The sequence below is a fragment of the Dreissena polymorpha genome, chromosome 14 (genome assembly GCF_020536995.1).
Source record: "Dreissena polymorpha isolate Duluth1 chromosome 14, UMN_Dpol_1.0, whole genome shotgun sequence".
Lineage (NCBI taxonomy): Eukaryota > Metazoa > Mollusca > Bivalvia > Myida > Dreissenidae > Dreissena > Dreissena polymorpha.
This window is the reverse complement of record NC_068368.1, coordinates 46,919,190-46,933,098: the sequence shown is the minus strand read 5'-3', so window position 1 is coordinate 46,933,098 and position 13,909 is coordinate 46,919,190. Positions and strand designations below refer to the sequence as shown.

Here is a 13,909-nt window from a genome sequence, read left to right as displayed (position 1 = left end):
ACATGGCTGACAGGGTGACAGTAAATTTGTCAACTTGAGGAAATACTGTCAACCCAGGCGAAGCCAAGGTTGACAGTATTTTTCCAAAAGTTGACAAATTTACTGTCACCCTGTCAGACATGTAATATTTATTTTATTATACCGAACAAACTATTTAAACATGAAAAATTCATATGAACCATGAACAATTTAAATATTCAATAATTGAATTTAATTTCAGCAATGAACAACCATTAATATGTTGAGTGGTTCAGATTTACGGGCAGAGCAAAATGAACTTCGCTATATTCGGCACCGTCCTAGTAATCAATTTATCCTATCAATTTTCTTAGTTGTCAATTATTTCTTTAAAAATATAGATCTATTACGGAACCAGCTTTCCGTATTTTATTTTCATCACTTGATTACGCAATTTATTACGTACTTGTGTGACGTCATTTCGGTGACGAAACATTTTGGGACAACAATATAGACGTGGTGTTTTTTTTATTACAGTAAAATATTTGTTTAAAGCATCGAACGAATCCAAAACGTATTTCGGATTGTGTGTTTTGCATGCATAACACCTTAAGAACAGACACTGGAAGTGTATATCGTTGTAACTTTATTGTTATTAGCATTGGATTAAAAATGCCTTTGAGGTAAGCGTGTCGTTTATACTAAATTGATTTTCTTTTTGACTCCTGTTAAAGCTTAAATAATGGCATTTATCTATTCTAGAGCACAGTTTCAGCTGAAATCGATATTTTAATTACCTAAATACAACGGACACGCAAAACTGCGTACTGCGCATGTGCAAATGGGACAGTATAATTTTCAAACATTCCGCACGTGATTGCTAAGGCAGCGGGATACAGTATTTTTTTGTCAGTAATTTTTTTCCCACTGGTGGCACTTGATTGCTATGGCAGCGGGATACAGTATATTTTGGACAGTAAATTTATTCCCGCTGGGTCTGACAGTATTTCTATGTCACGATGGCCTATGGGTGTTTAGCATTGTAAATAAAAGTGAGGTATAATAAAAAGAATTATACTGTTCACATAAAGAATTATACTGTTAAAGACATGTACATCTGACAAATACTTTGAAAACATTTTATGTCCTCAGAATAAAATCTCGCAGTTTTTCAAAAATGACTTTAGTTAACATGTTGATAAGCCAATTTCAAATTTTTACAAGGACAAAATTGTCACAAAACCAGGCTTTTAATGTGAAAAAAAGTCTGATAAAGGAAGACTACTAAAACTGAACTGACTGTTTATAATAAACCCTCTTTGTTTCAAAATAAATATATTTTTAGTCATGGCGACCTTGACCTTGGAGATATTGACGTAATTCTTTCGTGCGACACACCTTCCCATGATGGTGAACAAATATGCAAAACGATTTTAAAATCTTACAATAAATGACATAGTTATGGTCCGAACAAGCTCATTTATGGCCATTTTTGACCTTTGAACTCAAAGTGTGACCTTGACAAAGGAGATATTAACGTAATTCTTTCGCTCAACACACCGTCTAATGATGGTGAACAAATGTGCCCAACGATTTTAAAATCTCACAATGAACGACAAAGTTATGGCTCGGACAAGCTTGTTCCGCCTGCCTGCCAGCCCGCCGGCCGACATTCGCCAATCTAATAACCAGTTTTTTCATTCGGAAAACCTGGTTAAAAATAAATAATGAGGATTAAACAGTATTCCCTATATTGAAAGGTATTTAGAACTTAAGGTGTTCAAACTCCATTGAACAAACTGAACAAGTAATAATGTATAAATACCGTAATCACTCAAAGTTTTCAGACACTAAGTTTTCGGAAACCCTCTTTTTTGGCAAAAATAATTATTTTTCGTGACTCTTAATTTTCGGACATATGGTTTTTCATCCATAATAATGTCTCTTAATTTTCGGACAGTATATTTTACAGCGCTATTCTACAGACTATGCCCTGTTTACGCTTATTTAATGTGACACTTCAATCAGGGATTATTTTCAACTGGATTAAGGTCATAAAACCTGGCAGGTGCATGCCTGAGGGCAATGGTCCATTAGATTTGCGTAATTGGGTTAATAACCATGTTCATGTATACCGTTAGAAAATAATGGATTCACCCAACAGCATTTGAAACAGTGTCTTCCTATTAAGCGAGCAGAATGTTTTCTGTTTTTTACGTTTTTTGTTCTTTATCATTACAAGCAAGAGTAAGCAAAGTTGTGATGTTGTATTTATTTCTGTAAGCAGTATTAATCACAAGAAAATTATTGCACATTGATTTATTGAATTTATTTCAATATAATTATAATTTTCGGACACCTTAATTTTAGTCTCTAAAATTTGGACACTTGTAATTTTTGAATATTTTGTGCATCTAAATTTTCGAACACGAAAAATAATAATTATTTTTAATTGTCCAAAAACATAAAGTAATAACGGTGTATGATTTATAAGTTGTCTCAAAATTGCACTTATTTCACATGCAGAAAACAGAGAATACAATATTACTAAAAGGCAATTAGGTATTTCTTTTAGTGCCTCTTAAAGTTTGATCAACAATTTGTCCAATAAAAACAATTTCTGCAACATATGTGTTAAACAGTAACCATAAGGGTGTTGAAAAGATACATGAAAAGGGCCAATTGGCATGGCGCTCTCACCTGTGACCCAAAGAAGCTTAACCTGATCTGCTTTCATTATATTTCAGAAATAAATGTTTGTTCACAACAAGATTTCATTAGAGCAAAATAAGGAAAACTGTTTTCAGATGGAAAATTTTCAAATTTGTCCAAGATGTGATATTTACATTGTTCTGAATAAGTTTCATGAATATTGGATGCGTGACTAACTACAGACAATGTTAAACAAAAACCTCAGGTGATTAAATAAGCTCAACCTTTTTTTCTCTGTCGAAAGCTATTTAATTTTATAAAAATAGACTTCTAAATTTGGGAAGTTTTTATTCAAAAACTGTCTCCTCCACTTACACAACATCTATATCCACTTTTTTGAAAGCTGCCACCACAAACTGTCGAACACTGTGGACTTCGTTTGTGGAGATCACAAAGTCTTCTGGCTTAACATGCTGAAGCATTAGCCACATTGCCTGTAAAGAAAAGAAGACATTTAGTGTCTGCAGAATTTGGTTACTTTATATATAAAGGAAAAAAAGATAAACATAATTTTTCATACATATTTCATATAGTATTTTTTAAATAACTAAAAGGCTTTTTCCATTAAAAGCGTTAAGATTTTGAAGTTAAGGGAAACAACTGCTACATTTTAATTACAGTTAATGATTACCTCCCTTCAATTGTATTTAATTGTAATTAACTCAGACAGGACAAAAATGTCATTTTCTTTTATAAAATAGATTCACATGACAGTCTCAAAATAATAAATTAAAAAACTGGGATTTTAACTTGAAAACAAGAATATTGTATATGTTTGAATATAACACATTAGCTTTATTTTTTTTTACAGTCTATACCATTTCAAAGGGGAATAAATACTGCTTATCATAGGCATGATCCTCTTGAGCTAAAGGTCCTCAACCAGAAGAAGTTATAGGTTTCAACCAAAGGAAAGGCACATTTTTGTGAACTTTTCTCTTTTAACTTGTCATTATAATTATTTAAACTAATTCACATATCAAGGTTTAAATAGTTAGCTAATTCAATTATTATAAATGACACTTTTTGAAAAGATCAACATCTATGGCCAAGCATGTTTAAGTGCAAAAGTGTAAACGACTAAACTGTCTACTGAAATTGTGATTAGTTCTGGGAAACTGGACTTAATGCATATGCGTAAAGTGTTGTCCCAGATAAGCCTGTGCAGTCTGCAAAGGCTCATCATGGAATTGTTTGTTAAAAGGAAGTTTCTTCTGAACAAAAGTCCACTCTATCAAGAGTGTCGTCCCTTATAAGCCTGTGCGGAGAATTAAGCCCAGTTTTCCCAGAAAGAGGCTCAATTACCTCTATGTAGTCTTTAGCATGGCCCCAGTCTCTCTCGAAGTCCAGCACTTACCTCTATGTAGTCTTTAGCATGGCCCCAGTCTCTCTCGGGGTCCAGCACTTACCTCTATGTAGTCTTTAGCATGGCCCCAGTCTCTCTCGGGGTCCAGCACTTACCTCTATGTAGTCTTTAGCATGGCCCCAGTCTCTCTCGGAGTCCAGCACTAACCTCTATGTAGTCTTTGGCATGGCCCCAGTCTCTCCTGAAGTCGAGCACTTACCTCTATGTCGTCTTTAGCATGGCCCCAGTCTCTCTCGAAGTCCAGCACTTACCTCTATGTAGTCTTTAGCATGGCCCCAGTCTCTCTCGGAGTCCAGCACTTACCTCTATGTAGTCTTTAGCATGGCCCCAGTCTCTCTCGGAGTCCAGCACTTACCTCTATGTAGTCTTTAGCATGGCCCCAGTCTCTCTCGAAGTCCAGCACTTACCTCTATGTAGTCTTTGGCATGGCCCCAGTCTCTCCTGAAGTCCAGCACTTACCTCTATGTAGTCTTTGGCATGGCCCCAGTCTCTCCTGAAGTCCAGCACTTACCTCTATGTAGTCTTTAGCATGGCCCCAGTCTCTCTCGGAGTCCAGCACTTACCTCTATGTAGTCTTTAGCATGGCCCCAGTCTCTCCTGAAGTCCAGCACTTACCTCTATGTAGTCTTTGGCATGGCCCCAGTCTCTCCTGAAGTCCAGCACTTACCTCTATGTAGTCTTTAGCATGGCCCCAGTCTCTCTCGAAGTCCAGCACTTACCTCTATGTAGTCTTTAGCATGGCCCCAGTCTCTCTCGGAGTCCAGCACTTACCTCTATGTAGTCTTTAGCATGGCCCCAGTCTCTCTCGAAGTCCAGCACTTACCTCTATGTAGTCTTTGGCATGGCCACAGTCTCTCCTGAAGTCCAGCACTTACCTCTATGTAGTCTTTAGCATGGCCCCAGTCTCTCCTGAAGTCCAGCACTTACCTCTATGTAGTCTTTAGCATGACCCCAGTCTCTCCTGAAGTCCAGCACTTACCTCTATGTAGTCTTTGGCATGGCCCCAGTCTCTCCTGAAGTCCAGCACTTACCTCTATGTAGTCTTTAGCATGGCCCCAGTCTCTCCTGAAGTCCAGCACTTACCTCTATGTAGTCTTTAGCATGGCCCCAGTCTCTCCTGAAGTCCAGCACTTACCTCTATGTAGTCTTTAGCATGGCCCCAGTCTCTCTCGGAGTCCAGCACTTACCTCTATGTTGTCTTTAGCATGGCCTCAGTCTCTCCTGAAGTCCAGCACTTACCTCTATGTAGTCTTTAGCATGGCCCCAGTCTCTCTCGGAGTCCAGCACTTACCTCTATGTTGTCTTTAGCATGGCCCCAGTCTCTCCTGAAGTCCAGCACTTACCTCTATGTAGTCTTTAGCATAGCCCCAGTCTCTCTCGGAGTCCAGCACTTACCTCTATGTAGTCTTTAGCATGGCCCCAGTCTCTCCTGAAGTCCAGCACTTACCTCTATGTAGTCTTCAGCATGGCCCCAGTCTCTCTCGAAGTCCAGCACTTACCTCTATGTAGTCTTTAGCATGGCCCCAGTCTCTCTCGGAGTCCAGGTTGCCCAGCTCTACATACTTTTGTTGTCCCAGGATTATCTTAGCTACAGCTCTTGTGATCTTTCTTGTCACAAAAGTCTCACCTGAAAAAACATACTTTATTGAGCAGCACCCAGTGAAAAGGGGCTAAATGCGTGTGCTAAAAGAGTTGTCCCAGATTTACCTGTGCAGTCCTTGATAAGCCTAGGCTAACGGCAGAGTCTAATTTGAAGACACCGTTTACACTCATTACGCCCCATTTTCACAGAGCAAAGCTCAATTATATATTTTGTCCATTAAAAGATATTAAAAGACTGCAAGATATAGAAAACAAAGAGTTTTCATGTGGTCAAGTGGTTTTTAAGCTTGAAAGTCCTCAAAAGCAGTCGCTAAGTTTATTGTCTCATACAAGAATTGGTTTAGATTTATTGTGGACTCAAACTGTCTACCATCAGCCAGAATAACAACTTGGCCCATCTTCACCCTTCATGATGAATTTATTGGTATTTCAGGTGTTTAAATTGTACGGAATTCTCAGTTATATCTTACTGAATCTCACTGTAAATTGTAATGAATTCAAAATGTGAATCGTATTAAAACCTCACTGTAAATTACAAATGGGCCATGCTCCGTGAGAAAGGGGTTTAATGCATGAGCGTAAAGTGCAGTCCGCATAGGCTAATCAGGGAAGACAATTTCTGCTTTTATGATTTTTCATTTAAAGAAAGTCTCTTCTTAGCAAAAAATCAAGTTTAGATGGAAAGTGTAGTCCCAGTCCGCACAGGCATTAAAGCCCCTTTTAACAGAGTGTGGCTGGATTGTAAACTGAATTTTCATTGTAAAATATACTTAATTATGACTTTAAGTTGAACAAAACTCTTACTGTTAAGTGTATATTGTACCGAATTCTCACTTAAAATGATACAGAATTTTCACTGTGAATTGTAATAAATTCTCAATGTAAATCACACTGAATTCTTACTGTATATCATACTGAATTCTCACTGTATACTGTATTGGATTCTCACAGTAAATGGTACAGAATTCTCACTGTACCTCTCCTAGGACTCTCATGGTTGAAGAGTATTCCATTGCAGGCAAACATGTTGTACGCCTCTCTGTAGTTCACCACTATCCAGTAGGCATACACCTTTGCGCAACCTGTGTAATAAACAATACATGTGGAAGTGTAAGGTATATGTTAAAGGGACCTTTTCATGTTTTGGTAAATTGACAAATTAAAATAATTTTTTCAGATTCGCAAATTTTCGTTGTAGTTATGATATTTGTGAGTAAACAGTAATACTGAACATTTACCATGCTCTAAATTATCCATTATATGCATCTTTTGAATATTTAGAAACATGAAAATTATAAATTTTTGCAACGCAAAAAGATTGAATAATTAGGAGATTTCTGTTGATGTCATTATTTTTTGTGACACTACAAGTATTGCTTTTATAAAGTATAAAATACATCACTCATTGTATGAGCATGGATGGCCCAGTGGTCTAAGCATTAGACTTTTACTCCAGGGGTCAGTGGTTCTAGCCCAGTTGAGGGTTACTTTCTTTCTTTAATTTTATTCTTGTTTTTTTTTAAAGAGGCTTTTTAGATCCAATGGTTAAATTTATCAATATTAAGCATTTAATGACAAACTTTAATACATGCCAAAAGCAGTGAAAAGGTCCCTTTAATATCATTATTATTAACCCCAATTTAGGGACAGTCAGTTTTGACTTTTTAAGTAATTATGAAACAACTACTCTCTAAATGATTATCCTGTATGCCAGACAATATGCATTTAGGCAACCAGTGTTCCTTAATTTCAAAAGCTGAATGAAGGCAACTTGCCATGATACAAAAGTTCCCCATTTAACAGGGGTGGCGAAATCTCAAAAAGCTATACTTGTCCACGGACAACCATTAAGGAAATTTAACTTGTCCGTTGCTGAAAAACACTTGTCCGTTAATGTTTATATAAATTATAAACGCATTTATTGATTAATGTAAAACAATGTGGAATATACCAAAATGAGTATGATTTGCTTGTTTTGTTTATAGTTGTATTTCAATAGTACATTCATTATAGCAGCATATTATAAACAATATAAGGACTTTCTAAAACTTTCAATCTTGCAAAGCTAGTGTTATTAAAACATGTGTTGAACATAAGTACATCGTAATCTTCACAAATTAAACTAGTTCAATATGTCGACCTCATCAGACTGAGGCTCTGCGCCGCTACTGGTAGCAATTTGATTATCATCAACTGGTAACAATTGAAAATCTGTGAGCCAAGCTTCTTGAAAAGTTCTGGTACGTTTAATATCTTATATTTTTTATCATAATCTTTCTTATTTTTTTTGGGGAGGTTCACTGCTCAAAGCTTCGGGTTTCTGCTCCTTTGTTGTAGATTTTAAAAAACTAAATGTTACATTTTTACCATTAAAGTTGTCTTAAATAACAAGGTAGACCGTGTTTTGATTATCTTACTTTGATACTTTTTTATTTCCGTCTGATTGTAAAAATAAAGAAACCAGTCTGTACACTGTCTAACAGTCGGGCCGAATATTTAAAATGCGGCATGCTCCTGGTCTCTTATAAAATAAGGGAGATCACTGCGCAGGAGAGTGCCCGTATTTTAGCTTGATTGCTCCGCAAATAGCACTGACAATGTAATCGCATGTCAACATCTGGTTTTGTAAAACTTAATTACGGCTTTAATACAATGTTTTTTTTGTATATCTGGACCTGACTTTTAAAAAACTTGTACACGGACAACTTAATTGAAAAAAAATCAGTTGCCCAGACAAGCAAATGTACGACTCGGGCAACTCGGACATTTGATTTCGCCACCCCTGATCATTAAAGCTCAAACTTGTAACCTCCCACTCCATAGGCAAACTCCCTTATGACCACTAGGCCATGGAGACGGAATATTATGCTTGTTATTATTGTGGTGAAATTATTTATTCCAGTAAACAGGTATATCTTTTTTTTTAATACATATTATAATATCAGTAGTTCACCATGAACCATACAACTGCGCATAACCTAATGAACAAGAGATGTGTTTGTCAGAAACACAATGCCCCCTTCTGCGCCGCTTTGAAGCCATATATTTGACCTTTGACCTTGAAGAATGACCTTGACCTTTCACCACTCAAAATGTGCAGCTCCATGAGATACACATGCATGCCAATTATGAAGTTGCTATCTTCAATATTGCAAAAGTTATGATCTATATTAAAGTTTTCGGACGGATGGACAGACTGACGGACGGACTGACGGACAGTTGAAAAACTATATGCCACCCTTCGGGGGCATACAAATAAAGTAATGGATATATTAATGCGGACATCCTCCTTCCCTTGATGAGTTAAAATTTTTAAAGACAAGGGATTTTTAAACGTAGGTAGCTTGTCAGGCAAGTCAGTTATCATAACAACATTTCTCTAGCATCTTTTTCTTCAATTACATGAGCCTTTTGAGTAAATATCAGTTTCATCAAGACTGGATGGAAAATGTGGCCTCTAGAAAGGTAACGAGCTAACAGTTGACACCACACACCACACACCGCACGCTGCCAGACAAAGGGTGATCACAGTAGCTCACCTAGAGCACTTCATTATTAAAAAAATATCATAGAAACAACACTTTCTGGTTATCAACAGGGATAGCATGATCTTGCAAATATTTTCACATTTGTAAAGGAGAAATTCTGAATTCTCAATACAACATGTAACACTGAGAACAATCACACAGATAATAAGTTGATTAACCCTTCCCCACTCAGAAGCTAAGTGAAAATGGCTATGTGCAAACAGCATAAAACCAGCACAACCTGCGAGTTACTCGCAGTCTTTCCAGGTTTTATGCTGTTTGCTGCTCATCAGTATCTAAGGGTTGGAAATGAAGACTGAATCTAGTAAGAAAGGTCTCTAATTAAATTAAACTTTATAAGGGACTACTATTGTGTCAAAATACATATCTAAGTGATAGTGTGAACTTTACCGTAGGGTGATCTAGGATAGAAAGGTGTGGTCTCTTTCTGAGGGATTTCTTGCACCTTTCCGAACATTTCACTAGTGGATGCTTGATAAAATTTGACACTGTCGGAGAGATCACAAGTCCGAATTGCATCCAACAAGCGCAGCGTTCCGAGGGCGTCAACATTGGCAGTGTACTCGGCGAGGTCAAATGACACCTGAACAAAATGAATGAAGAAGCTATTCTAATTACTGTAACAAAGACAATATACTTGTCCCATATAAGTCTTTAGTGGCACCTTTAGTTCAAATGTGTTCTACCTTCCCTGTCCTTTCTGGATGTTGAAGGTTTTTAGCTAGATTGAAGAAGAACCTTCTCTTAAGTACACAAGATTGTTTGTCTGCGTACTAATTTTTGCCATAAATAACTTTAAATATAAAGCAAAATAGTCCATTATTAAAATCTGATTTTAAAGAAAAAAGAAGTTGCTGTATAGGTATTTCTTAGTTATTATTTAGACATGACTAAGAAGTTCAATGCTAAACCTGACTGGGCATATCTTTTCATTAAAAGTGCCATATATCCCACACATTTATCAAATCAACATTTTTCTCTGTTTTATCAAATGAAACATTCACAAAAATTCAGTTTGCTGTTAAATAAGAAATTTATTTGCAATGGTAATGTATGCTATCATTTGAGGGAAGGCTTGTGATAATACCAATCCTTCGTCAATAAAAAAACATTTAGTTATATGCAACAAGGCTCCATTAAGGAAACATTAACTTATTCTAACAACAATGTGTGGCACCAGATGGCAACTTGCTGGTTAGTGGGCACATTGAGCTACATTATACCACATTAAAGCCACCTTTTTTCTGAATCAATACCACAAAGTTACAATATATGGAATACAGTATTATAAAAATAAGTAATAACAACTGTGATGATAGTTAGGCGTTTCATATTCAAGAATATTTTATGAAAGGCATGTTTACCCAACTTTTATCAATAAGAGTAAATGTCAGTATTTCTGGGAAAGGGCTGTACAGATTATGCAAAAATGAGTTGCGATTATTAAAAAATTGTGCAATATTTGGTCTCAAACTTCTCAAACTGATGAAAAAAGCAATCGTTCTTCTGTCAATGTTGAAGTTTATATCTAAATACCTTTAATACTAAAGAAATTATGATCTCAGAGCTCCAGATAAGGGTCGTATTTTTGTAATTACGAATTATTTTCAAGTCCTTTACGTATTTATTTTAAAATCTTGTCGTACCATTTAGAATTACAAAATCAAGTTACGAATATTATTTTTACATCGGTTTGTATCTATTTTTATTGAGTTCTTTTCGCGTATTAAAGATCTTGTCGGTGCTTATATAGAATGGTTATCAGGTTTGTTTTACAAAGCGCATTTTTACCAGTAAAAGTGGCGTGTACAGTCTATCTGTCAAAAAACAATGGCGGCGCCCAGAGTGTCCTTAAAAACTGCAAAGCGTGCAAAAACACGCTTTTAACATATTGTACGCAAAGTGAGCCGAAGTTGAATGTTAAGCAAGACATTTCAGAAAAGATCTTATACGATGTTGTATGTTCAGTTGCCGACACAGACGGAAAAGCTAAAAAAAACGCGACACGACAGGTCAAAACTTAAGCAAAAAAAACATTGAACTAGTGGATGGGACAATACCTGTGGCTAATGGTTGAACAGATTGACGGGGAGAACCATTTTAATTATGAATTCATCGAAGGCATGCAATCTAATCACAGTTTGGGCATATGAAGGTATTTGAAAAATAAAATTATAATGCTGAATAGACACTGTTGAACTCGTATAAATAAAGTTGCTAGTACGTTTATTTTGAATTTTTGCATGACAATAACCATTATTATTTATTTTTAGGTCATTTAGAAAAGTTAAGAATTATTTTCCAAAACTTAGTAGTAACGTTAAGAATAAAATTTCACAGTTAAGAATTCTTTTTGAAAATCTGGTAGTAACATTAAGAATTTCACAAAACCTTATCTGGAGCTCTTATGATCTCCAAAAGAATATTGTAATCTTGTGTTTGAATATTGTTGCCTTTTACAAGTGCAATCCAGAACAATACAGAAGTACAAGCCAGCACAGAGTTACCTACCTTGACATGACTTTGAGCACCAAGATTGTAGACCTCGGTAGGCCTCACTTGGCTCATGATCTTCACAAGGCAGGTGCTGTCTGTCAAGTCTCCATAGTGCAGATGCATGGCTGCAACAGTATTGGGCATTGGACAATGGAAATACACATGTATGTGGGACACATATGTTAAACATTATTTGTTTTAACATTTTGACTTGATTTATATCATACTTGTGTATTGTGTAAATTATTTAATAGGAGCATGCTAATGACTATAGGTCATTAAGAAACACTACAATAATTTAATAAAGTAGAGCTCATACCAAATATAATTTAACAAGAGGGCCATGATGGCCCTGTATCGCTCCACTGTTTTTTCTTTGCAAAAAAACTCTTTCTATCCCTCGTCCCACTGGGGGTTTAAAGTTGGAAGGGTGAGCATTTTTATATATGGAAAAAGTTACTACCGTGTTAACTAAACAGACTTAAAAGCCCGGGAATTGTTGCACAGGTCCTTTGCTTATAACGTAGGTACATTTATCTCTCCAAAAGATATTGGCGTTCTTTCTATGTCACATATTTTTAGATGCTGAAGATCAAATCTACACATTTGATTTGAAACAGATTCACAAGACCCATAGGAATAAAAATGCCTTAACCCTTTACCTAACGACACATTTTGGACTTTCCCAATTTGAAAGAGGTTGCAGACGTCAATTAAATTAAAATGGAATATGAAGGAAATGATCAGGTAGGGTAGAAATCATTGTGATAAAAGGAGAAATTGCTCATCAACCCACACATCCCAAAGACCAAAAGGCCTGAGAATATTATGATAATCTAAAGATTATTTCTTTATATTTATAAATGTATTTAATTGGGTAATACATTTGACTTCTAAGATCAATTCATAACTTATATTAAGAAAATTATAAAATGGTCAGAAATATATATGGATTGTTGAGCAATTTACAATCATATCCACAATTCATGAGTCACGATTCACAAATGGAACAATGAATCATTACTTATTAAAAAGCAGCATATACGGTAGTTAAGAACATTGCACTTCATTAATTTCAAAACCTTCTCTTGGATACAAAGTTTGAGCTTACCGTGCAGTATCATATATTGACTTTTCTTGAAATAATTATGTTCATGGAAGTTGTGTTTTTAAAATCAATAATATATTATTAAACTGGTTTAAACACTACAAAAAAGACATGAAATTAACATGTCATACAAAATATTTTCATCCGGATATATGGTCACTTTCGACATATTTAAATAAAACCCGACTTTTTTCAATTTGTAAGAAAAACATTCATAACACATGTTCTTACTTCAACGCCTTTGTAAGCAGTCACCATCTGACCTAAAATGGCACTAAATGACAAGGTTTTATCTCATGTTTTCAAGATGTTGATGTTGTTGTTGGTTGGAGCCAAACGGCCGCAGTAATCTCCACTGGTAAACGTCACATGTTCAGTTTTGTGAGCCCCGGGGCCGGGTCAAATTTGAGCCCAGGGGAATAATTTGAACAAATTTGGTAGAGGACTATTAGACATCACTACATACCAAATTTAGTAGCCCTAGGCTCTATAATTAAGAACAAGAAGATTTTTAAAGTTTGCACACAATAAGCCTTATTTAAGCATATGTTCATTTTTGTGACCCCTGGTGCAAGGTCAAATTTGTTCCCAGGGGCATAATTTGAACAAACTAAGTAGAGAACTATTATATGTCACTACCTACCGAATTTGGTAGAAATAGGCCCAATGGTTATGGACAAGATTTGTATAGTTTGCACAAAATGGGCCCAATATAAGCATATGTTCAATTTTGTGACCCCTGGGGAACGGTCAAATTTGATCCCAGGGGCTTAATTTGAACAAACTTGGTAGAGGACTATTAGATGTCACTTCATACAAAATTTAGTAGCCCTAGGCTCTATAATTAAGAACAAGAAGATTTTTAAAGTTTGCACACAATAGGCCATTTTTAAGCATATGTTCATTTTTGTGACCCCTGGGGCAAGGTCAAATTTGATCCCAGGGGCTTAATTTGAACAAACTTGGTAGAGGACTATAAGATGTCATTACATACCAAATTTGGTAGCCCTATGCCATACGGTTATGGACAAGAAGATTTTAAAAGTTTGCACAAAATAGGCCTTATATAAGCAAATTTTCGATTTTTTGACCCCCCATGGCAGGGTCAAATTTGACCCC

General features: G+C 36.0%; 1 protein-coding gene and 1 long non-coding RNA gene across 3 annotated transcripts in view; both read right to left on the bottom strand.

Moving 5' to 3' along the window:
- LOC127857895 (GDP-mannose 4,6 dehydratase-like) overlaps window positions 1-13,909 on the bottom strand; it is a 33,266-nt gene that overhangs the window by 11,810 nt on the left and 7,547 nt on the right. Inside the window, exons 4-8 of the mRNA XM_052394620.1 lie at window positions 11,698-11,807; window positions 9,577-9,769; window positions 6,616-6,720; window positions 5,536-5,663; window positions 2,986-3,104 (exon numbers count right to left, since the gene is read on the bottom strand). Coding sequence (XP_052250580.1) covers window positions 2,986-3,104; window positions 5,536-5,663; window positions 6,616-6,720; window positions 9,577-9,769; window positions 11,698-11,807 — 655 coding nt within the window. The remainder of the gene's footprint in view (window positions 1-2,985; window positions 3,105-5,535; window positions 5,664-6,615; window positions 6,721-9,576; window positions 9,770-11,697; window positions 11,808-13,909) is intronic.
- LOC127857896 (uncharacterized) lies at window positions 3,998-4,883 on the bottom strand. Of its 2 annotated transcripts, none has more exons than XR_008038670.1 (3): window positions 4,808-4,883; window positions 4,704-4,755; window positions 3,998-4,027 (listed from the first exon to the last, which is right to left on the bottom strand). It is a non-coding gene; the product is annotated as an uncharacterized LOC127857896 (long non-coding RNA). The 2 variants fall into 2 exon arrangements; XR_008038669.1 differs by lacking the exon at window positions 3,998-4,027 and adding an exon at window positions 4,248-4,287.